This window comes from Anabrus simplex, chromosome X (assembly GCF_040414725.1).
Source record: "Anabrus simplex isolate iqAnaSimp1 chromosome X, ASM4041472v1, whole genome shotgun sequence".
Lineage (NCBI taxonomy): Eukaryota > Metazoa > Arthropoda > Insecta > Orthoptera > Tettigoniidae > Anabrus > Anabrus simplex.
Genome location: NC_090279.1, coordinates 218812455 through 218838555, shown reverse-complemented (window position 1 = coordinate 218838555; position 26101 = coordinate 218812455). Strand labels below are relative to the sequence as shown.

The 26101-nt window shown below is 38.8% G+C and overlaps 1 protein-coding gene across 4 annotated transcripts in view; it reads left to right on the top strand.

The window, feature by feature from the left end:
- Positions 1-26101, top strand: part of rho-4 (rhomboid-4) — a 128731-nt gene that overhangs the window by 71530 nt on the left and 31100 nt on the right. For 2 of the 4 annotated variants that reach the window (XM_067158848.2, XM_067158847.2), the window contains exons 4-5: positions 3137-3325; positions 13850-14023. In XM_067158848.2, coding sequence (XP_067014949.2) covers positions 3137-3325; positions 13850-14023 — 363 coding nt within the window. Of the gene's footprint in view, positions 1-3136; positions 3326-8088; positions 8213-13849; positions 14024-26101 lie in introns of those variants that run through there. The other 2 variants (XM_068230568.1, XM_067158849.2) reach the window with 2 other exon arrangements.

The following is a 26101-nucleotide window of genomic DNA, read 5'->3' as shown; positions in this document are numbered from 1 at the left end:
AAATAGCCCCTAAGTTTTTGTCAGGGGAGTTTCCTGGCCACTCTAGTACACAAATATTATTACTTTTTTGAAGTTTGCCAAGGAATCAAGTTAGTCACCATCTGGAAACCTTTCCAGTAGTTCAAGAACAAGTCTCAATTCCATTGCCTCTTTTTGTCATGTCCTCTAGTGGCTTTAAGGGTGAAACAACCCCCTGATGTCTTGATGTGCTGAATATGTTAACTCTCCTCTCATGGTGCACACATTGAACACTCTGCCCCGGCACTTCAAAGTGACTTTCATCAGAGAAAAGTCTTCTGATGGTGACGTGCTCTCAAAATATGTTTTCTGTTAATTTTTATTGACTTAATATATAGTGGCCTCTTAAGATATTATACTACTATTGGTTAGACTTTCAACCTTGGGAAATTGAAGAAAAACTCCACAGGTCAGAAAGACCAGGACAGTTCTTCTAGGTAGACAATAATATTGGTACTTCTAGTGTAAAGACTTTGAACACAAAATTTTAACAGAAATATTTGTATACTTGTTCATAATATCCATCCTTTCTTTTTAAAAAATGTGTGATTTTTATGGAACCTGATGATGTTCTTTCAACAAAACATGTCATTCTGTTAGTAATTCAGTGTATTCTTTTTCAGGTTTTTCTAGTCTGTATAATCTTGCATTAGTTTTGACAGACTGAAAGATTGTATATATTCTGGTATTACATATTCAAGAGAGTTGACTGCAAAATATAACAACCTAGCTGATGTACCCGTGCTTTGCTACGGGACTCTCAGAAAGACTGGCTTGGTGGCTTTCCTAACTGAATTCAACATAGGTCATTACAAAAACGTTAGTAGGAATGCAGCGATTGAAAGCAATGTTATCATATAAAATACTCGATCAAATGAAAAACCGCACACTTTCTCACTTTCAACGAACAGTACAACGGTGCCGATCTAACAGTCCAAAGTTCCAGAGCTGGAATAACCAGGTCGCCGACTGCCGTGAACACTCCTCTGTCATTATTCCATTAAATATGCACACTACTCATTCCAATCAGTGCCTCAGAGTAGGGATTGAATAGCTCGAATGCTATGATGAACCAGTGTGTTACGTACCTGCAGTATCAGAAAATGTATGAACCAGAGGAGTGGCAAGCTAAAGAAGAAAGTTTTCCAACTCCCTAGCTATTTCCCGCCAATGTTCAGTCAGGCTGTTATACTCGGTACGCAGTAGTAATCCCATCTATCGGAGTTGAGCGGCACGAAGAACATCACAACAAACAATGGTCAATGTAAAGTTATTGTTGATCAGTGTTATGTGCTTTGGATATTGTAGGCCTTCTGAAATACCACTCTTATCATAGTCGGTACAGTAAAACTGAATGAAACATAAATGATCGGAAATTGTATTGTCTATAACTTTTGTTATGTAGTACCGTACTTTTCGATATTATCAATAACATAGGTAACGGTATTTAAAAATTAAATTTCAGGCGCCTTCCCCTTAACTACCGTTTCATCTCGGGAAAATAAAATTATTTACAGCTTAGACTGTAGTTTCTTATTCCCCGACTCTATATAGCGGTTTTCATTAAATTCTGTTAACCCATTTTCTCGTAGCTCGGCGTTGATATGGACTTAGCAACAAAAATACAAATTCATTAATATCTGTGTTATCAGAGCCGGTACGGTAAAAATGTATAAGACATAAATGATTGGAAATTGAATTCTATATAACTTTAGTTATATAGTATTTATCGATAGGACTGCTAATAATATAAATATTCGATAATTAAATTTAAGGCCTTCCCCTAAACTACCATTTCACTCAGCGTGAATAAAATTATTTAAAGCCTAGATTGTAGCGGCTCATCCCCCGACTTTACATACTGATTTTCATTAAATTCTCTTCAGCCGTTTTCTCGTGATGTGTGTACATACATACAGACAGACAGACAGACATAAATTACGGAAAAGTAAAAAGTACATTTTCTTGTTACTACGGACATGACCGATACAGAAATACCATTCTTTTCAAATTCTGAGCAATGTACAGACAAAACTCTTATTTTATATATATTGATGAGAGCTTTTCAAAATCAGACTACAGCTGTACATTTGACCTGAGGCGATATTCACCCTGAGAATCTTGATGTGGGCTGAGGATTTATCATAGGAATTTTGTTTCCTTAATGTATTTCTGTGGATCCTGTCTGTCTCACGGTGGTCAGCAAGAACCAGGCATATAGAGCTGCAGAACATCCACCTCGAGGCATAAGTGGGTTTCACCCGATGTTTCTGATGCATGAAAGGAAATATAGTGACACTTTACCACTGATCCACAGTTACTGTAAAACTATTTTACTACATTTCTTTCTTGTTATAATAGAGGCTTTTGTTTGTTCCTCAAATTATTCAACTTTTTTGTGTACTGGCCACGTCCCATATCCGAGTCTACCATAATAGGCACTGCAGTGGTGAGGTATCATTCCTTAGGTTAGTAGATAAGACCATTGTCTTTTCAGAACTCAGTTTATGTTGGAACTGCAACGTGTGTACTTATGATATGGCTCTTAGTGCCGGGAGTGACCGAGGACATGTTCAGCTCGCCTGATGCTGGCCTGCTTGGCTCTCGATGAGCTTGTTTCTGCTCCCCAGCTTCATTAGAGGGCACTGAGGAAACTGTCTTGACAGATCTTCAGTCGTGACGTGGGACTTGTAGGGTAAGCAAAAGGCCAGATAAAGACAGGAAAAGAAAAAAGACAAAAAGATGATGGTAAAAGACTAGGAACAGAGGACAAACAGAAAAGAATCTCAGTGGATCAGTAGAAGTTGTAGAAAGGAAAAAACAAAGGGCAAATCAAGAAATACATACAAGGAAACAGGGGACTTGAGTACATTTCACACAAGTTTTTTCCTTTCTGCTATTTGTGCACGTAGGCCCTAACAAGAATCCTCAAAATGATTTGAGGATGTTCTTTTAAAGAAGGGAGGTATAGATATGATGCGAGATGTGTTTACCAGGAACACTGACAATATCTCGATTGGTGCTGGAGTGAAGTTCTTTGCTCAAAGTGGTGGAGTTTCTTCGTAATAAGAAACAAAAATATCTGAAAAATTAATTCAATTTTGTGTGGCTATTCTAGCACTGGAGAAATATCTTCAATAAATACGATCTTGACAACGATGGCAGGATATCGTTGAGCGAACTGCGGACAATGATCCACAGCGAGACGTACGAGAATGACATTCCGGAGGCTACAGTTCGCAGGATCATGCAGAAGGCAGACGAAGATGAGAGCGGTTTCATCGACTGTGAAGAATTTGAAAGGCTGGTGAGTTTAGTCCTAAAACTGCTCTAACTTTACATACTGTAACACATGTTTCTGTGTATCATCTGAAAATTGTACACGGAATGTTATTTAATATTCTATCATCCATTGCTCTTAATATGTCTAGGAGCAGTAAGCACATATTAGATGCACCATTGCAGTTCCTTGATGTGTCGTAACAAGACTTACAAGGTGTCCACGCCTGGCAATTGTAGTGGCCAGAGCAACATTAATAAACATTATTTCTGATACTTGCATTCAAAGTCCCAATTGATGGTGTTGAGGTATAAGTAAACATTCCCACAGAAATACAGAAGAACACTATGATGCCATGATGCTCGTAATAAGTTGTGAGCTTCCAGTGTGCCTCTTTGCTTGCACCCTTTTTATTAACAAGTGATGACTGTCTGGTAAAACAATAGGTAATGTATTTATGTGTGAGGCATTCCACGAGAAATCAGACAGAAGAATAGAGTAGTTTTTAAATTTTAAAGAAAATATATTAGAATAGTAAAGTGGCTGGAAGTAGTCATTTCTGTCCTCTGTTCAACAGTCTTCAGTTCTTCTTCTGCACAAATGGGTCACTTAGGACCATGCGGAATCAACATTTGTTGAGCTTTCCTCCTTGCCCAATAGTTTTTCATTTTCATCGATTGTTGTACTTTCTGTTCCTCCGACCAGTAGGTTTCTTCTCATACATACATACATTACATACATTATCATTATAGACTGTTATGCCTTTCAGCGTTCAGTCTGCAAGCCTCTGAGAATTTACTAAACGTCGCCACAATCCTCGATTTGCAACTAGTGTTGTGGCCTCATTTAGTTCTATACCTCTTATCTTTAAATCGTTAGAAACAGAGTCTAACCATCGTCGTCTTGGTCTCCCTCTACTTCTCTTACCCTCCATAACAGAGTCCATTATTCTCCTAGGTAACCTATCCTCCTCCATTCGCCTCACGTGACCCCACCACCGAAGCCGGTTTATGCGTACAGCTTCATCCAACGAGTTCATTCCTAAATTAGCCTTTATCTCCTCATTCCAAGTTCCCTCCTGCCATTGTTCCCACCTGTTTGTACCAGCAATCATTCTTGCTACTTTCATGTCTGTTACTTCTAACTTATGAATAAGATATCCTGAGTCCACCCAGCTTTCGCTCCCATAAAGCAAAGTTGGTCTGAAAACAGACCGATGTAAAGACAGTTTCGTCTGGGAGCTGACTTCCTTCTTACAGAATACTGCTAATCGCAACTGAGAGCTCACTGCATTAGCTTTACTACACCTTGATTCAATCTCACTTACTATATTACCATCCTGGGAAAACACACAACCTAAATACTTGAAATTATCGACCTGTTCTAGCTTTGTATCACCAATCTGACATTCAATTCTGTTGGATTTCTTACCTACTGACATCAATTTAGTCTTCGAGAGGCTAATTTTCATACCATACTCATTGCACCTATTTTCAAGTTCTAAGATGTTAGACTGCAGGCTTTCGGCACAGTCTGCCATTAAGACCAAGTCGTCAGCATAGGCCAGGCTGCTTACTACATTTCCACCTAACTGAATCCCTCCCTGCCATTTTATACCTTTCATTATATGATCCATATAAACTACAAACAGCAAAGGTGAAAGATTACAGCCTTGTCTAACTCCTGTAAGTACCCTGAACCATGAACTTATTCTACCATCAATTCTCACTGAAGCCCAATTGTCAACATAAATGCCTTTGATTGATTTTAATAATCTACCTTTAATTCCATAGTCCTCCAGTATAGCGAACATCTTTTCCCTCGGTACCCTGTCATATGCTTTCTCTAGATCTACGAAACATAAACACAACTGCCTATTCCTCTCGTAGCATTTTTCAATTACCTGGCGCATACTGAAAATCTGATCCTGACAGCCTCTCTGTGGTCTGAAACCACACTGGTTTTCATCCAACTTCCTCTCAACGACTGATCGCACCCTCCCTTCCAAGATGCCTGCGAATACTTTGCCTGGTATACTAATCAATGAGATACCTCGATAGTTGTTGCAATCCTTCCTGTTCCCTTGCTTATAGATAGGTGCAATTACTGCTTTTGTCCAATCTGAAGGTACCTTACCAACACTCCACGCTAATTTGACTACTCTATGAAGCCATTTCATCCCTGCCTTCCCACTATACTTCACCATTTCAGGTCTAATTTCATCTATTCCTGCTGCCTTATGACAATGGAGTTTATTTACTATCCTTTCCACTTCCTCAAGCATAATTTCACCAACATCATTTTCCTCCTCCCCATGAGCTCGACTGTTTGCAACACCACCATGATGATTTCCTTTTACATTGAGAAGATGTTCAAAATATTCCCTCCACCTCTCCAGTGATTCCCTGGGATCTGTTATGAGTTCACTTGAATTACTCAAAACACTGTTCATTTCCTTTTTCCCTCCCTTCCTAAGATTCTTTATTACTGTCCAGAAAGGTTTCCCTGCTGCTTGACCTAGCCTTTCCAGGTTATTACCAAAATCTTCCCATGACTTCTTTTTGGATTCTACAACTATTTGTTTCGCTCTGTTTCTTTCATCTTCTCGTCTTCCTTAAATCACCTTGCGTGAACAATTTTTCCGGTTATATTTTTATCCTGTAGATTTGGTGATTCTAATTCATTGAGGTCTTTCTCTACTCACTTATACCATTTTGATCCCATTTGTTTAATTTGCAGAAATGTGTGTATTCGATAAGTAAGTCTGATGTTATTCATTCTTTCCTAACGACTTAAAAACAGTCTTCACTACATTACAACTGGTATAATTTTCTGACAGACAACTTGTTACAGAACTACTGTATTATGAACAAACCATTAAAGATAGGACCTTCATTTCTTCACAGTGGTTAATAATTATTGTTTTAAGAATTTAGTTATTAACATGTTCTGGAGTCGTATTTATTAAATTTTCACACATTAAAAATATATTTTGAAAGTAACTACGGTTTCCTCTTCACAGCAGGAGACTGACTGCATTTACAAAACTCTGTGAGTCTTGCTGTAATAGTATATGACAGAGAATATCTTTTTGTTCAGTTCAGTTTTTAAAACTTGAACCGTTATTTTATACAACCTTATACAAACTGTGAGCATCCTTCATTTGAACTTGTGCTGCCAACTTCTTGAATAGCTGAGCTTAATCCTTGTAATAATATGATAAACACTGTTTCTTCCAACAGAATCCAAACCTATCAGACCTTCAACTAGCGCAGTTTCTCTCAATTGCAATTCTTTATTAAATTGTTTATTCATATCTCATTCATGCCCCAAAAATTTAACAGTGCGAGTTTCTTCAGTTGCTGAAACTAGAAGTATTGATGCATTCAGATATATTTTTTCATTTTGTATTAAGAATGAAATAATTATTTTAATGGTTTTCTCAGTAATATTGCAAACAACCCACATGGCTTACATCTTGCAGTTGGATACATATCCAACCCTGTGCAGCCTATTCAGGTAAGCAAGAAAAAGAAGACCATCTACTTACAAACAGTCCCAAATTACGGAGCTAAATACTACCTTAACAGTATAGAAGTCATTGGCCTGCTTTCTTTATTGTCCTTCAGTAACAATGTGATAACCAGCTTTGCAAGAGTAGTTCTATAGGGTTGATTGATATCCTACAGAACTACCACTAACATGTGAATCTCTTCAGTCTTCTTATGGTTAATTTGCTAGTCAAGGAAACATGCTAAATAAGTGAGGCTGTATTATACATATGAAAATAAAACCTCAGTCTGTTTAAATCTCAGTTTAGACTCTTGTGTACGTCTATTTTTTAAAAATTTTCAATGCTTTTAAAAGATTCAGGTTCATATTTTTCAGTCCTCTATCTGATTTGATGCCACATTTATGATGGAAAATATTTTGGTAATGAAGATGGAAAACTATATCAACATAATATTGTGGGTTTGCAAGCAAAACATGTTACTTATGAGAAAAACAATTTTGAAGGTTTCTACTATCTTTCACTGCAATATCTGTTCTCAGAAAAAGGATAATTCTCTTTAAAATTATGTGATTTATTTCACTTGAATGGAATTTCCCTCTCGAGGCTTAGCAAGAAAATGAGAATTAGAAAATTGAGTAACGAGAATGACGTCATATTATTCAATGGATATCACCAGTGAATAGGGCTAGTATGACAATGTCAAAAGATTTTAAAAATAACTGAGCTAATTGTGTTTTGCTTGTAAAACCACAATATTTATCAATATAAAATGTAAAAAATCCTCCTATTCAATACATTGTAATATATTTCATCTAAAAAGATGATGTATCTACATTACCCAAATATGTAAACATAAGTTACAATAAAACACTATGTTAAAAACTATTTAACATGTGGTGTATTAAAATCTTGCACTGATGTCCACGTAACATATTACTGACATCTAATTAGAATGTAATATATTACGATGTATTGAATAGGAGGATTTTTTAACATTTTATATTGATATAATTGAAAAACTGTCAATAAGGAATGAAATTCATACTGTGCAACCCACATTATTATGTTTATAGAACATTACGGGTGTTGTAAATCGGCTGGCCTATAGCTCCCCTTTTGTGTGCCTGGCTGTGGCAAGAAGGGAGAGTCTTGTTTTCTCCAGTCCCGCTTCTAACCTAGGTTGCTGTAGTGTTGCTTGTACTTTTATATTCCAGCACTGGAGGAGAGTGTTCGACTTGTACGATCGGAACAGGGACGGACAGATATCTCTGAGAGAATTAACTGGGATGATCCGCGATGGTCAGGATTGCGAGATCCCTGAAGTGACGGTGAAGAGGCTGATGAAGATGGCCGATCGTGATGGGAACAATCATCTTGACTTTGATGAATTTGAGAAACTGGTTTGTTGTCATCTCTTACAGCTTGTGGTCCGTCCCTCTTGTGAACGTCCAGCTCATGTGGCGGAGTGGTGCTTTTTACTGTATATGTCTAGGAAATGGATGGAGATCAGCAACTCACTGTGTATGGGTACAACATTTTCAGCTGCAGCCTTAGTCTGTGAGTTGGGAGGTAAAGGGAGGGGGAAGGTAAGTGAGACGAGCAACAGTTGATATCCAAGTCTTGCCTCATACAATCAGCCAGCTTCAATCCAGACTCCACCCAGCCAAACAAATGCGTGCCTGATCAAACCACATTTGATGGTTGTTTAAAGTCCTTAAACATTTACCCCCCATTTTCCCACAGTCCACATTTTATCTGCTGGCTAAATTGCTACTGAAATAGCAATATTTCTTAAATATTTCCGGCATCGCCAATCTTCCTGAAGTGAAGATGACCTATTGGGTGATGCAGATGTGCCACCATGGGCCAGCAGATAAGCTTGTGCCCTAATGCTGCTTATTTTACAATTTAGAATCTCTTAAAATTAAATATGAAGATTGCTTATAGAAAGAAATGAGGACGATATCAAGGAGGTATTTATAATTCATTTTATTTACTTATTGTGTTGGAAGCAAATACAATAAGTATTAAGAATGAACATGTCATAAGACTGCCTGGTGGCCATGATCGTCTATATGATCTGGCTCTGTCGTTAGCCAGTTGAAGTCCGATTTTCAACATCGGAATGTCGGTAGGAGAGGTGATACTATACAATTACGTGTCAAAAGCGTGGATTCAATCACAGACCTCTCCACGTTGTTCATATGAAGTGAGGGCAGTTCGTCCATTGAATGGGTCATTAAGCCTTGAGCAGACCTCTTGGTGTTATTCGACAGGAGTACGCTATCATCCCCTCTCTACCTCATCATCCCAGATCCAGATGTGCAAGTCGCCCTGTATCAGGCAAGCGGAACATGTCCCTAGACACTCCCGTAAATAAATAAATAAATGTTTAAGTACTTCAGTGCATGCAAGCTGGGGAGGTTCTAGCCCTCGACAGGGTCCGATATCTCGGAAAGTTCACATTTACGGACCCATGTTTATATGGACTTTTTTCCTTCTCTATATGTGAGAAATCCAACCCTGGAGGTTTGTTCACCTGGCATCAGCTGTTCATGTTAAGATGTGTGCTTGCCGTCGTGTTCATGCTAGAATCTCTCTCCCCTTGATCCGAGGCGTTGACAAGTTGGCTGATATTCAGACAGATGGGCCTTGTTCCTCTTATAATGAGGAAATGACAAACATATGCGAATGAATCAGCCTGTCTGGTGAGAGGGTTGTGGACATGGCCATGGGAGGCTTGTTTTTTAAAATGTACAGAGCTAGTGGGAAATAGAGAATTATACAAGTGTTAGTTTATTCACAGAGGCTTGCAAACTGAACAGTCTACGATGTACTGTATGTTTGTGTAATGAGCGTGCTCTTTTCCATTCCAACCCACTTTCATCATCGTTCTAATCCTGAACAAGTTGTTTCTCCACACTGTGTTTGATCTGCCCATTACCTGCTTTGTGCTATGCTATGTGTTGTCTTCTTTTAGGTGGTTGATCAAGATTTACTGTTGGTTTATGTTATTCAACTTTATTTGTCCTTCAGCAAGCTATGCAACGAGACAACAGTCTAAAGCAGTGGCTCTCACCCACGAATGTGGAATGAATGTAAACAGTATGTGCTGTTTGCAAACCATTGAGATTTTAACAATTTTTACACTGTACATGTTTCTTTTTCAAGGAAGTATCAACGCAGAGCTGTCACACCATTTCCCTGATATCCCATCCAGCATGTTATAAATTAATGTCAGATATCGGCTCCTCTAGAACAGGCTGGCTTTGTTGCAGGTAGAGGAACAACTAATTCTCAATATACACCACATACAAGAATTGAACACTCCAGTGTTTCTGTTCTTTGTACATTATAAAATGGCCTTTAACTGTGTGTCATGGATGAAGTTGTGGTGTGTCTTATTTACAAGGCTGTGAATTTGCTTTGTCTTGTGGTTTTAGTGGGAGAATGTACACATTGTGTTCTGCGTAGGGTTGGCAGATGTACGGTTTTGTCTGCAACATTAAGTTCTTTTCCTGCGTATGGTGCACCCTTTAAATCGTATGCTGAATGTTCTGTATAGTATAGTATTGAAAAAGAGTGTGGTTATGATAGAGTACAAAATATTCTGTAATCTCACCAAAGATCAGTCTTCACTTGAAAACAGCATGGCTGGCTGTGTGCTTATAGAGCATGTAAAGAATGTAGGAACCATTTTCTGGTAATAAAGCGACCACATATTAAACAATTGAATGATTTGTTTACTGGAGAAGTTAAGGTTTGTGAACATGACTTTAAACATGTCTGTGGGGTTCGTGTTACTTACCTATGTAAAAAGTTTGAATTTAGTGATTCTGATATTTTTGTGTCGATGGATTGTTTAACTCGAGAACACTCACCTCACCCGAGTTCAGCAAGTTTTTAAAGTGAGTGGAGACACTAGGTTTAGAGGAAAAGCTGAATACGAATGATACGTGATTTTTGCGGAGGGTGGTAGACTTCCTGGAGGACCCAAATGCTGCCATTTACCAAAACTCTTCTGCAGTCTCTACCTGTCCGTGACCTTGTCTTCAGAGCCTCTTCCATCTGGGATAAACCTGCTACCTGCCACAACCTGGAACAGATACCTTTTACTCAATAATCCCGGGTACTGGGCTGCCTCTTCCACCTGCTACACTGTACCAGAATCCAACTCCTCCACCGTAACTGGTGGGGTAGCTGAGTAATGACCACAGGAGAGAGGGTGCGTCCCAGTATTATAAAGCCCTCAGCAGTTGGGCTGCCTGTCGATTCACGGGTTCATTTCAGAGGTGTCAGTCCCCTATTTGCCACCTGGTGATGCTCTGAAACTTGTGTCAGATGCCCAGCTGCATGCGCCCATTGAACTACTTAATGGCCAAGATTCAGACGATGTGGTACTAATCTCTGGGAGAGTGGGGAAGAAAGGAAATTGAACAGTGGCGAGTGTCTCTTGAGAACAATGCTTTATGTGTTAGTAGAACCATAACTAAATACAGGATTGTAATTTTGACTCTACTAAAAATCGCACATCAAATGAAGATGTCGTGCTGGTTGATGGTACCAAACTGCCGACAATAAACAAGTCCAAGTAGCTTGGATCTGTTATCTTAGATGATGGGAAAATGAACACTGACAGTATATACATAACCACAACTTGGGGCAAATGGCAATCACTAACCAAAGTTTATAAACAAAAGGCAAAATTTATAAACCATCCATGATGTTTGCATTGTTGTGTAGTAGCAAGGAACATGAACAGAAACTTCACACTGTGGAAATGCACCAAGAGAACCAGCAAAAGCTTCTAAAATAGCTCTATGCTTGCCTTACCTTTCATCTAAGTATAAAATACCTATCGATCGGTGGATTGTCAGAGGCCTGCTATTCGGAGCAAGAGGCGCCCTCCCTAGTCAGACATCGAACTTCCTACAAAACTTGAAAGTTCCATTCTGCGAGTTAGAAAAAATAGTAATACAGATACTGAGGGACTCTCAGCAAATCATTCACTTCCATCTGTACCTGAGAACGTGATTGACATTTCTCCCCCACTAACCCTGGGAAAAAAAGAAGATAACAGCTTCAGCGATTAAATCTTCAGTTCTTGATATTTTTAAACTCCATTGAAATTGAAACTGTATTCCGGATCCAAATGGTCACCCTCATTGGAGGACGGACGATTTATTTCTTTAATAAATCTCTCTTAGTGTACAAGTGTCGAGGTATCACCAATGAAAGTTGTGGCTCACATACTTCCCATCACTGACACACACTATCGTCCTCACTGCAAACATCACAGTTAGGTTATGGTGTATCCTTGATCTTTGCAAAGGAAAACATCCCTTTTCAGAAAATTGAGGTTAAAAGTTTGGAGTTTGACACTGATTTTGAGGTATGTGCAATTCATCATCATCATCATCTGCAGTTTCCAGCTGTTGGCCGGGTCGATGTGGTCATAATATCAGTTTATAGTGCTGAAGTGAACATTATACATTTTGTACATAATTTAGAATCCTTTTAGAGTCATTTGTAAATTGTAAAGTCAAATTTTTTATTCTAGGAGACTTGAACATCGACATTAAGAAAGACATACCTATAATCCATGAATTTGTAAATCTACTAAGGTCATATAATGCCTATCTTATTTTTTCTCAAAATACCAGGAATAATGCTTGTATCGACAATGTTATAAGTAATAATATTAGTATTATGGACAAAGGGGTTATAAAAATGTGTATGTCTGACCATGATAATGTTGAGGTTAATCATTAAATCTAACAGAACTACTATATATAATAAAAATCAAACTGGATGCAGCAGTAAATTAAAGAATAGGCGTAAATCTGGAAAAAATACTCCGCAAAATATCTATGATTTTAGATATCAACTTTGGTTAGCTGACGTGGTATTAAAGATTTAAAAAAAGTTATTGTCTTGAAAATTCATTTTTTGAAGTAGAATAGGAATTTGATCATAAAGTGGGCTTTTTATATCTATTAATTCATTCAAGATTTTGTCTTTATTAAAGTGTTGGTCCAAGAAGGTGTATAGGTTTTCAAATTCGGTCCTTAGCCTGCCTTTTTCGATTCTTTTTTAAGATTTTTAAATCCCGTTCTATTGTGGTGAAGTGGTGACTAGTGTCCCTCACGTGGATACTCATTGCAGAAAATTTATTATGTTTTTGGGCCTTAAAGTGTTCTAAGTATCTAGTTTGGAAGGTGCGTCCAGTTTGACCGATATACGAAAAATTACATTGAGAACAATTGCGTCTATAAATTCCTGAGCCTGTGTAGCGGTTATTATTTACGTTGACAGTGTTTTGATTACAAAATATGTTTTGATTTGTGTTCCGTGTTTTGAAAGCGATGTTGACTTCGTATGTATCACTTGCAATTCTAACATTTGGTGAATATTCCTTTTCTAAAACTGTTTCGATTTCTCTTTCCCTATTTCTACCCATGATTATTGGACTTCAGTATATATGAAGGCACTATTTTGTACAAAAATAAAACAAAACTGACACATTCTTAGTATATTAACCGAAAAAATAAAACAAAACTTAACTCACAAACACTCATACGTAATGGGGCGCGCCAGGAGTTTTAGACCGAGTCCGTCAAACAATGTACTCAGGCTGAAACTGAGAAGCATGGGAGGAGGGGTGAATTGTTTATACACACTGATAGTGGACAAGTCCAGTCTAATGTAACGAGAGGATGGAAGCTAACGGTCCGCTACATTAAGAACTATAAACATTTATCTCTGAACCCGGTCAAAAAGACCATGACGTGCCCTCTCCAGGGTTAATCGCGTACATTTTTAAAACTTAAAATAATATGTGAACTCTCATCACGAGCCGCTACACACACTTCAACCTGCCTGCACGCAGTTCCAATGTTCATAAACATGAAAGTATTACTGCTTCTGTTTTTCTTACAGTTTCCAGTTGTTTGTTTCATAGCTCTGTAGGTATCATCATTGATGAGGAGAGTAATAGTATTAAGTTAAGATCCACTTGTCTTGTGTCGTTCTCACAGGTCCACACGAAAGAGTTTCGCTCCATCATGGGCCATATGTTGGACAGGTACGTGAGGTCCACAGTGGTGCCACGATACAGAGACAGCGATGAAGTGGACGGACGAGGGGACTACGAGGAAGAATACAGCTGCAGTCCTCCCAAAATCTGCATGGTGATCATCAGTCTTGTCGAGGTATGTCACTTTGTATAACTTGTGGCTACAACAGGCCTTTCAAATTCAACTACACATCACCATGCTAATTGCTGAATTTTAATGATGAAATTTACTGACTGCTATATGTAGGACTTTATCATCATAGTAAATTTTAAGAATTAAATAAACTAGGGTAAGAAATAACTTATAATTTATATCATTATTCATAGTGAATGTGGTTCATCTAGATTAATACAGTGAGTGATTTATGAATATAAAGTGCTAGTTTCCTACATTATAATCTCACCGTAGTGGTTTGTGGAGCAAGAAAGAATTCCTAGAAGGAAATACTATCTTTCCATATCTTGATATTTTTCCATACTGAATAACAGAGCAGACTACTTCTTCAAAGAATAAACAGAACACGTAATTGCCTGTTCACTGCCATCGTGTCAGGAGTCAGGAAGTTTAGAGCATCAGAATAATAGCACAGAGATATACTGTGACGTCTTTCTAAAGACACCAAAGAGGTTAGACATGACCAACGACAATAACCAACCAAACTCGCCAACCAGTGATAGCTCCACCAAGCAAGATATATGTCCCGTCTGTGACAAGAAAGTAGGTGAAAATGACACAGCCATATCGTGCGACAGCCTATGTCAAAGATGGCACCACCTAGCATGCATTGAATTACAACAAGGACAATTCAACGCCCTGAGATCGACAAGCAAAAAGAAATAGAAACTTCTATGGATGTGCTATAACTGCAAACAAGACTTCACTTTATATAAAGCAGGAAAGAGTGTGCGAAAAGAACTGGAAGACATGCGAACTGATTTTAATAAGAAACTGGGTGACATGATAGAGGCTCTTGCATATGCAGAACTTAGTATGCAACACTTTCATAATGGGACCTGACAAAATCTGGAAAACAAATGCAACCAACTACAAAATAAGAGACAAAACATTACCAAAACAACCACTCACCCAAGAATCTGAAAACTTAGCCATTAGACGAGGGGAAGATACTACAAGAGAAGAAGTTACGCAAGAAGAACCCATTCAAGAAGAATCAACCGAGAATAGTCACCAAAACACACAATACTCCAGACAGGACATACGAAATGCAGAATTAATTGAAGAATACAAGGAAGAGAATGTGAACATGGATAGCATTACCCAAGGAGAACGGAGAGGTCAAAGAAGACGGCAGCGAATCATGATAGGGTCTTCAGTTGAAGGAAACGACTCCATTCAAGCATGAGAAAGAATTGCATGGCTCTATGTCGGTAGACTAGCAAGACAAGTCACAACTGAAAAACTCCAAAGCTACCTCTACAAAAAAGGAATAACAAATAATATAGAATGTGAAGAACTGATCACTAGAGGATTAAATAAAGCTTTCAAGATAGGTTTCCCGATGTACACCTCAGGGAAACTGAAAGAGCAGATTTCTGGCCTCAAGGAGTGGTAGTAAGACCTTTTCGTTTCTCACGTCGCTATTCAAACGGACAGAACAAGGGTGTCAACCTGGACGCACATATGTAAAGAAAACACGCCAATGAACATAAAGAGAACAATTCATGAATGTAAAACGAATCTCCAAAAAGAGTGGGTGAGAATATTATTATGGAACTCTCAAGGAATTAGAAATGCCATCCAACTCGTCCCAGGAGACCTCCTACAGACATACGACTTAGTGATACTAACTGAAACTTTCCTCACATCAGAATAGAGCCACGGAAAGTTTTATTCCGTACACTCTTTTGCGAAACAAGGCGATCGAGGAAGGCCAAAAGGTGGCATAACTGTTCTTCTAAAACCCAAACTAGCTCCCTTTAAAGTGATTCTAAGAAAAGACAATATTTTAGCTGTAGAAACAAAATCATGTAAAATTATAAGTGCATATTTTCAACCAGAATATAAAGAAGAGGATATAACAGATGAACTAGCAACCGCCTTCTATATGTTATCCAGTACAGACACTTCATACTAGCCAGAGATCTGAACTGCAGAATCAATTTAGTGCAAACAAAATCAGAAGCAGTAATAAATTATATAAATGCGGAAGAACTAACTTTAGTTAATGAACGCAGCGAAAAAACTTATATTGGAGTAAACGGCACCAGTACAATAGATCTGGTCTTTAGCAACGCAAGTATAGCTCAACAAAACATCATCACGAATGTAGTTGCGAGAAAACATCTGCCTGTGGATACTACTATAAATCTACCAGGCATACAACAAGCGAATGTTCAAAAGGAAAAGACGAAACTCAGCAGAAGAATAGAGACGGATGCAATTGCCCTCATTGACACGCACTATATACAGCAGGAAATATGGATGGGGAAGTTGGACTCAGTAGTAGCAAACGTGGAAAAGCTCATCAAAGATAACACCGTCGACATTTCTCAACGAAAACCGACGAAAAATCCGTGGTTCAACAAAAAATGCACCCAAGCAAAGAAAGAGGCCTTAACAGCGCTACATAGAGCTATAAAATAACCCAATGCTATTCATTTACATCATTAAAACGATGCCAGGAAACAATACATAGAAAACGTGAAAAGGGCAAAAAGAAGAATTCAAAAAACGTGAAGAACCGAAGATGATAGAAGAAGCAACAGAGAAGTGGTACAAGGCACTAAAAACAAAACAGCCTAATTTCCGAAAGATATACCAATGAATGTATGGGAAGACCATTTAAAAAAAGTCCTTCAAGCACGTGAAACACGACCAAAAGCGACAAATGTTATGGAAGTGCATTTTTAACTTTTTAATCGAACAGAAATAGATAAAGCAATTAAGAACACTCAGAACAATAAAGCCTGTGGACCAGATGGAATTTACTATGAACATATCAAAAGCACGGCGCCATACTTTTTAGACCTATGGAAGGACATCTTTAACGAATGCCTGAAACAAGGTACAGTGCCAAAAATCTGGCGGCAAGCCATGCTGAAGCTGTTGTATAAAGGTAAAGGAGATATTGAAGATCCGAATGCATACAGGGGCATAGCATTAGAATGTACAGCCTTCAAAATCCTAACGAGTCTCCTGAATAACCGCCTATACAAGATGATAGAGAAATTCATCCCTGAAGAGCAGTTCGGTTTCACCAAGGGCAAATCGACTTTACACGCTGTGAAATGTCTTATGGACAAAATTGAGGAAGCCCTGAGGAATCCGAGAGGAAAGCTCCATGTGACCTTCGTGGACTATACCAAGGCATTTGACCTCATAAGCAGATCCATGATAATAGAAAAGCTGGTAGGGTACATAGGGGAAAATTACATCACAAGAATTATTAGGAATATACTTGGGCATAACCTGGTACAGATAGACGACAGTGTTGACCGATCCAGGCCGCTAGAACAGAAAAATGGCGTGCTAAAAGGAGATCCACTTAGCCCATTATTGTTCAATATAGCCACATCAGATATCACCAAATACATCAAAGCAGACGTCAAAATACTGGTCTATGCCGACGATATGGCTCTTATGTCACCCGAGATAACAAAACTTCAAGAAGCCTTTGACCAACTGGAAAAGTGGGCCACCAGAAATGAACTGCAACTTAACGAAAAGGAAACCGTGACAATGACGTTCAGGAAAGGAGCCAGATCAACAGCCAATGACAAGATCACATACAAGAACGAGCCACTATCAGTCGTCCCTCACTTTAAATACCTAGGGATCACCTTGCAGACATATGGAACTGTTTTCACGGATACATGTCAAAGAAAGAATAACAGCCGCAACCTGCTATAAAAAATAAAATATCTACCAAAGATCTCGCTGGCAACCGTAATGGAAGTATTCAAATTGAAAATTACCCCTGTAATAACATATGGCATGGCATTAATTTGGGAGTATCTTACCAAAAGCAATCCAGCAGATATAGAAAAAGTGAAAGCCAAATTCCTAAAAAAAGCTTTATGTGTATCAAAGTATGCCCGATCGCACCTGGTATATGTGCTGGCAAGAGAAACATTTTTCATAGAAGATCTCCGCCTACAACTGCAACTACCCTCTACACCGGCATACCAGAATTTGCTCATAGATCTTCAGAGAAAACGGAAAGAAATATGGCTGGAATTCTACTCTACAGACGCTATGTTAAACAGTGAATGGAAAAAGCCCGGATATGAACTTAGAAATGTAATGACACGATTTGCTGTTCATGGATTTCACCACCGGATATGCAGCAGAGCCAACTACCATGAACCAAACGAATTACAGTGTTTATGCAAATTGTGTGGGAAAAGCTGTGAGAGGTCCACGCAATGTTATGCTGGAAAACATTAGTGTCAGTGACTAAATTCTGCCTCGATGCAAATGAGAGCTAAATTTATTTTCTTTGCACATTGTGCGAATCTTTTTTATTAATAAAAGTTATTTTTTATTCACTAACGTTAATTTTTACAATTATTATAAAAACTCTTATTACAGTATCTATAAATTATGAAATTAATAAATAAAATGATCATGTTTTTATATTTTAAGTGAATATTAATTCATTAAAACATAAAAATAAATGAAATAAGGAATCCAATGAATATTTATGTACACATGTGTTTGTTATAGATTGTTATGCCTTTCATTGTTCAGTCTGGAAACCTCTCTGAATTTATTAAGCTCTTCCAAGGGGACCCTAACGTGTCATATAGAAGTGGGACTATGCTATCCCCATTAGTCTTAGGCTTACTTACCTCAGTAAATGCTGTGAAGCAGGATGCTACCCACCAGTGGTTTGTATAGTCATAGTCACCTCAACACAAGTCCAGAAACTCACACCACGAACCATCAAAATTTACGTGCGTGGTATCTAACGTCCACTGAGTGAACAAATTTATACCAAGTACACAGGTTCAAACCTGGCAGAGGTAGTCAGATTTTTGAAAGGCGGAAGAAATCCGTTCGACACTCCATGTCGTACGATGTAGGCATGTAAAAGATCTCTGATAGCATGTTTGGTGTTTACCCGACAAAATTAATTAAAACTCAGCCATAAACTCCACGTTACTCTGCCAGACGGCAGCTAAAGCTGTAATCCAAACAAAAAAACTTTAAAATACTTGGCCATATTATCTCTAACTTAACATTTGGTTGGATTATATGTAACCAAATTGAATAGTCCAACTGGTGACTCCTTAAAAGAAAAGAAAATTTATGCATATATGCAAGAGAGATTCAGTTTAATCTGCCATCTAGTAGGCTTGGAGGAACGAGCAGGCAGCCTGCACACTAGTTGAGGCCATATGATTATGGTTATACCCCTAAATACCCTTACAACCACATGAAGAGGTTTGTTACCTTTATTTACAACCTCGTTAGTGTGATAACTCCAGTGAAGATCTCTTCTTATATGAACATCTAGGTACTTTCATCCCATCAAACAAAGTTATTAAAATGTGGAGGACTATTCCTCGTGTACTACCTGACTTTTCACCCCGTTTACCATCATACCATTGTCCGCTGTCCATTGAACATTTGGATGACTGCCCAGTTGTATATTTTAACATGGGGGCGAGAAGCAAGTAAATAAATACACGTCTGGCAGAGTTTACTCTAAAATATATTAATTAACATTAATTGCTAAACAATTACACAGTCACTCTAGTTCATTTTCTCTGTTCAGTCTAACACGAGCTAAAACATTTACACTACAGTCACTTCTCCAACTGTCTCTCTGACACTAAGCCTGAACCAGAGTAGCGGTTGCACACTTCAGAGGTTACGCGCATGCACAGAGTCTCATGAATCTGTACGCAGTACAGGGTTTGCACACAAACGACAGTATTCACACGCTGTCCCCGGCTACAATGTTTTTCCTCGTGGCTCAGCTACACGCACCACCCTTCCCTCTCAATCCCTTGCTGAGAGTTGCCTGCAGTGAGAAGAGGGCGGCGTAACTCGGTGATGTCGCCAGCTGATGGGAACTAGGCTGACTTGCTCCACCCAAGGCTGCGCTTTAAAATGGCAGACATAGTCACAATATCCTCTTAAAAAGTAATCAGTAAATCCATCAAACAGTTTTGTCAAAGTCTTCTTGCACTTGCTCACAATCATGCAGCTCATTGACTATGTACAAGTTGCTGTACAGAAATGTCTTATGGCGACGATGGGACAGGAAAGGTCCAGGACTGAAAGGAAGTGGCAGTGGCCTTAATTAAGGTACATCCCCGGCATTTGCCTGCTGTGAAAATGGGAAACCATCTTCAGGGCTGCCAACAGTGGGGTTCGAACCCACTATCTGCTGAATACTGGATACTGGTCGCACTAAAGCAGCTGAAGTTATCGAGCTTGGTCCTCTACTACTACTTATAGATAGATAGATAAATGTCTTTATTGGTGTAGTTAAGGCCATTAGGCCTTCTCTTACACTAAACCAATTTGTACGTAGAATCAAAGTTAACACTACCGTAATTAATACTAAGTATAGCACAGTTAAAGACAATCTAAATACTTTATAACAGAAATAAAATTCCACCCCAGTGAGATAAACATACTTACATCAACAACAATAATAATAGGCCTAATAATAATAATAATAATAATAATAATAATAATAATAATAATAATAGCTAGTGGTAATAATGTACTAACACTATCAGTAAAGTACTAGAAACGCACAGTTCATTCGTATCCTCCTGTACCTCTTAACGCTCTTTTAAATGACCATGTGGTTGGTATTCCTCTGACGTCATCCGGTAAACGATTCCATTCTTGGGCGGCAAACACAGAAAATGAGTTATTATATGTTGCAGTTCGATGGTGAGGAATGACGAGCAGGTTTGATGTTTTAGCCTGTGTATCTCTGCTATGCACATTTGAGAAATAATGGAAACGCGAAGAAAGGTAAGATGGGGAAGATGTAGTAAGGACTCGGTGGAGGAGAGACAGAGTATGATGATTACGGCGAACGTGGAGTCGCGACCACTCTAGTTCTAGGAAAGATGATGACACGTGGTCATATTTTCTTAGATTGCATATATACCTCACACATGCGTTTTGAGCGCGTTGTAGCCTTAGGGACAGCAGTGCCCTCACATCATTGAAAACAACATCGCAATAGTCGAAATGTGGCGTTACAAGAGCCTCGATTAATTTCTGCTTAAGTTTTATTGGAAATATGTATTTATATTTATATAAAGAATGAAGAGCAGAGAAACCCTTTTGGCAGATATGTAAGATATGTCCAGACCAAGTCATGCGTTTGTCCATGATAACGCCGAGGTTCTTCACTTGCGGTACAAAAGGAATTGCAACATTCTGAAGGATTACTCTTGGCAATGGACGTTTATTGATACTTGCCATTTGATTCTGATGGCCAAGAAGGATTACTTGTGACTTTGTAGGGTTCAGTGGCAGGCCGTGGGCAGCAGACCATTCACTAACAGTCTGTAAGTCAATGTTTAGTAAGTCTATATTTTCCTGAAGGTCTTGTGCTGTAGAGTCTGTGTAGAGTTGAAGGTCGTCAGCGTACATGTGGTATTTGCAATGTCTTAAATTCGATGATATGTCATTCACAAAGAGTGCGAAAAGAAGAGGTCCAAGTACAGAGCCTTGAGGGACTCCTCTATTCACGTGGCGCCATGAGGAAACAATTCCATTATTACCTTTCACACATTGTTGACGTCCGTGAAGATAGGAATGCATCCAAGCAATCGTACTCCGAGAAAAATGTAGAGCCTTCAGTTTTACAAGTAATATGTCAATGTCTACTCTGTCAAAAGCTTTACTATAATCTAGTAGTACTAGAACTGTGACTCGTCCTCTCTCTATTTCTTGTCGAATGTCCTCAGTCACTTTGAGTAAGGCTGTAGTTGTACTATGTCCTTGTCGGAAACCGGACTGGAAAGGATTAAGGAGATTGTGCGTTTGAAGGTACTCTGACATTTGTTTATGGACTATATGTTCTAAGATTTTAGATAAAGCTGATAAAATACATATTGGATGATAGTCTCCCTCGTTCAAAGGCGTTTGACTTTTCGGAAGAGGTAGCACAATAGCCTTCTTCCAGAGAGTTGGATATGTGGAGTATAGCAGAAAGAAATTGATTATATGGGTTAAGGTTGGTAATATAAAATCAAGAATTAGTTTGACCATGTCAGTCCCAATGTCATCAATTCCTTTCACTTTTGTGCTTATCCTAAGGACTGCTTTCCTGACTTGGAGGGGTGTCACGTGACTGAAATAGAATTTATCTCTGTCAGGGGTGGGGTGTGTATCGTAATGGTTCATAAGTTTCTGTTAGTCAACAGGTTGTACTGCAGAGGAACTAGCAATAAAGTACTCGTTAAGAGCCTCGAGAGGTACTGTAATTTCGTCTTTGTTTTTGTTCTTCGTAAGTCCAAGGTTATTAATAGATTTCCACAATGTCGTCGCTGTTCTACCATTAGGCTTAATTAAACTGTAAGCGTGCCGCAGTTTAGCATTCCGTATTTGTTGTGTTGTCTTGTTTCGTAACTTCCTATATTCGTCAAACTTTTGTACAGTAGGGTCATTTTTATATTGTCTGTGGGCGCAGTCTCTTTGTTTCATTAGTTGTCTAATGTCGTCATTTAACCACGGGGAGGGTTCTTTAGATATTGTCGCTCGCCGCTTTGGGGCATGCTTGTCAAATAACTCCGTTACTTTGCTGTTAAAGAAGGTGACTTTGTCATCTAGTTTGTTTTATGTCGTTATGTTATGCCAGGGTATGTTGCTTGCGTCCTGGAAGAGTCTATCTTTATTTATATTTTTCAATGGTCGATAGGTAATAAATTTCTGGGAGCGTTTCGGTGGTCGGAGGTTATACGAGATGTATATTGCGTCATGTGCAGAAATACCAGGTACAGAGGTTTGACCAACATTGAGAACTCTGTCTGAATTGCTGGTAACTATAAGATCTAACAGAGTGTGCGAATGAGATGTGTGGCGAGTTGGAGAGAGAGGCAAAATGTCCATATTATAGGATTGAAACAATGTTTTAAGTCGCGTGTTTTCGGGAGAAGTTACGTCAGTTAAGTCCGTATTAAAATCTCCCATAATTATTGTGTGGGGGTAGTCTGGCAGCAGTTCAGTTAAGTCAGCTTCATAGTCTTCTAAATGGCCTATATTCGGAGGTTTGTAAACTACTCCTACAAGTGCTTTAATCCCGTTCGCTGTTATTTCTACGAACATGTATTCTGGTTTTCTCTCATACCTGCCTGGTGAATGACCTAACATTTTGGGTTTGAGGCTGGTTAAGAAATAGCCACATACCCCTCCACCTCGCTTGTGGGTGCGGTCATTTCTCAGAAGCGAGTATCCTTCAAGTTGACACAAAGAAGACGGGCTCTTATCTGTCAACTATGACTCAGACACTAGTAGGACATGGAAAACAAATGGGGTGAATATTTCTGTAAGTTCATCCATTCGATTGACAGCTAATAAGCTTTGGCCATTTATATGGCAGACGTGAAGAGCTCTAGGATGTTGCGAGACGAAGTTCTTAAGAATGTTAGCGGTACTTTGGTCAGGGTTGGAACTAGAGGGTGGGGGGAGTGGACACAGCGGGAGGAAAGGAGAGGATATATGGTCTGGTGGCTGCTGAGATAGACAGGTGACGTCAGAGGAATGTCCATTGTGACTCGTGACAGTAACCAACTTGGTAGAATGTAAGTCACCAAAATAAACAAATAAACACGAGGGGCTAGGAGGAAATTATCGTTAACTGAAGTACAAGGGTGCAGGTAATGAATTAACTGTGCATAAAATTACCTAATATTTTTAAAGCACAACTAAACTAGGGGTGTCTTGTCTTAAATTAGTGACGTATATATTACTGGTAAAGCATTGAAACGATTTAAAAAATATTACATTAATAATAATCATAAAAAATAAGAACGAGAATACACGTATTTGGTTAATTTCAAAAGTTAATTAAAATTAAAAATGAAGTGTTACGAATAGGAAAGGTGTATACAAATATAGTAATACTGAAATATCAAAGTTACAGTTCAGAGTAGTGGGCAACGGAGTTTCATAACTATGGAAAATAATGTTATCTTAATATTTACAATGTGATGTGTTCCATCCGTGTTGCTCGGATTTTGCTGCCGTCTGGTTTGCGAATGATGACCGTGCAGTCCTTGGTCCACACGTTACGCTCCACTGCTGCACGAAGGATGCTCAGCCGGCAGGTCGTCAGATCTTCCCGGATGGTGACCCCACTTCCTTTAAGCTTCCTCTTGTTATGAAACAGTCTGCTGCGGTCTCTGTATGACACAAATTTAACTATTATTGGGTGAGGTTTCTGCCCCGCCTTTGGACCAACACGGTGGCTGCGCGAAATATCGGCTAACTGAATGTCAACTCCTATTTTTCGTGCAACATCCAGTACAAGATGGTCAGTGTCTTCCCCTTCAGTCTCAGGCACAACAAACACTCGCAGATTGTCTCTCCTCTGGTACTGCTCGAGGTCATCAGTCCGAGAGATAATTTCTTCTTTAGACGATGTCCTTAGCTCCTCCAAGCTTTGCCTCAATTTTTCAATTTCACTGTCCTTTAAACTAAGTTGTTTTTTAAGTTCCTCGTTCAAAGTCTTGAACTCGGACAGTGCCTCCTCCACTCTATTTAAAATTTTAGTTTCTATGCTGGCTGCAACCGCATCGGCTAGCACCTTTGCTACGTCCGGCTCCTGGAGTACGCGCCGAATGGTGTCCTCCACGCTAGGGTTGGCAGCACTTCCTCTGTTCAGTGGTAAGCAATCGTCTACATTTCGCATATCAGTGTTATACGCTGTTAAAAGAAGTAAAAAAACACAATGGTTCCACCTGATCTATACTGTTTATTTGCCTAAGGCAATTTAAAAACTGTAGAAAATGCTTCGTCCAAATTGTACCCATCTTCAGCTACAAATGTTAAGGCGTAATGTACAATTAACAAGGACAGATTTTACTATCTTAACACCCGGGAGACTGGAGTGGGACATTGATGATGATAATGTTAACACACAGATTAATTTTTTAAACTTAATTATACTAAAAAGTACGTTTCATGAAAAAAGGGTGGGGGTGTGTGTGTTCTTGGATGGAAAGGGAATATGGCACATGAATTAATTCTCACTAAAATATATTGTTAATAAAAATAGCTTAACACTATAAAGTTTACCATTGTCACTGTTCATGTGTTATGTAAAAATTTCTTGATAAAATCTTCATAGCAAATTAGGTACAATTTATCTATTTATTTATTCACAAAGCACAAGATACAGCTACACTGAGCAAATTTCACTTGCACTGTCAACAGACTATTTAACAAATGTAAACTTCCAAAATAAAATATAACAAACATAACAAAATATAACAAGATCAGGTACACAGCCTACTAATAACAACTGTCCAAATCAAAAACCATGAGAATGTCCATGTTCATAGCCAAGTCGTCGTGGGTCAAGATGACGGTATAATCCCTTCACATGAACTTGTCTTTAAGAGACTATTTACACTCTTCTTGAATATACTTTTATTTGATGCTATATCAAGCTCTTGTCCCCTATTAATATTGTTGAAGAGTGTTGGGAGGCGGATTAGGAAAGATCGTTGAAGTATTGAGTGCTGAGTGTGGGGAATGTGGAGGAGGTCTTTCGTTCTGGTGGAGCGGGAAGGAACACGGAGAGAGAAGAGTGAGACAAGATGTTCTGAGCGGTAATATCCATTTAAGATCCCGTAGAGAAAACTCAGGTCAGCTACCTGTCGCCTGATGTGCAGCGGTGACATATTAATTGCCATTAATGCCTGCTGCGTAGACAGATTTCTGAGCTTGGGGTTTCTGTTCCTTACAATTGCAGCAAAGAAGGACACTGCTCTGTCTAACTGCTTAGTATTGGAGGAGGCGGCTGTTGTCCAAATCGGAGAGCAGTAGTTTAAGAGTGGTTGAATGATCGTGAGGAAGAAGTGACGAAGAGCAATGGGGTCAGAAATTTCTGTGAAGCAATAGAGAATGCGTAGTAATTTCATAGCCTTGGTTGTATATGTTTCTATGTGGGTCTTAAATTGTAATTTTGTATCGAATATTACCCCTAGGTCACGCTGTTGCGTAACTACGGTGATGGGCTTATCGAGTAGGTAATATGACGTCGGTAGA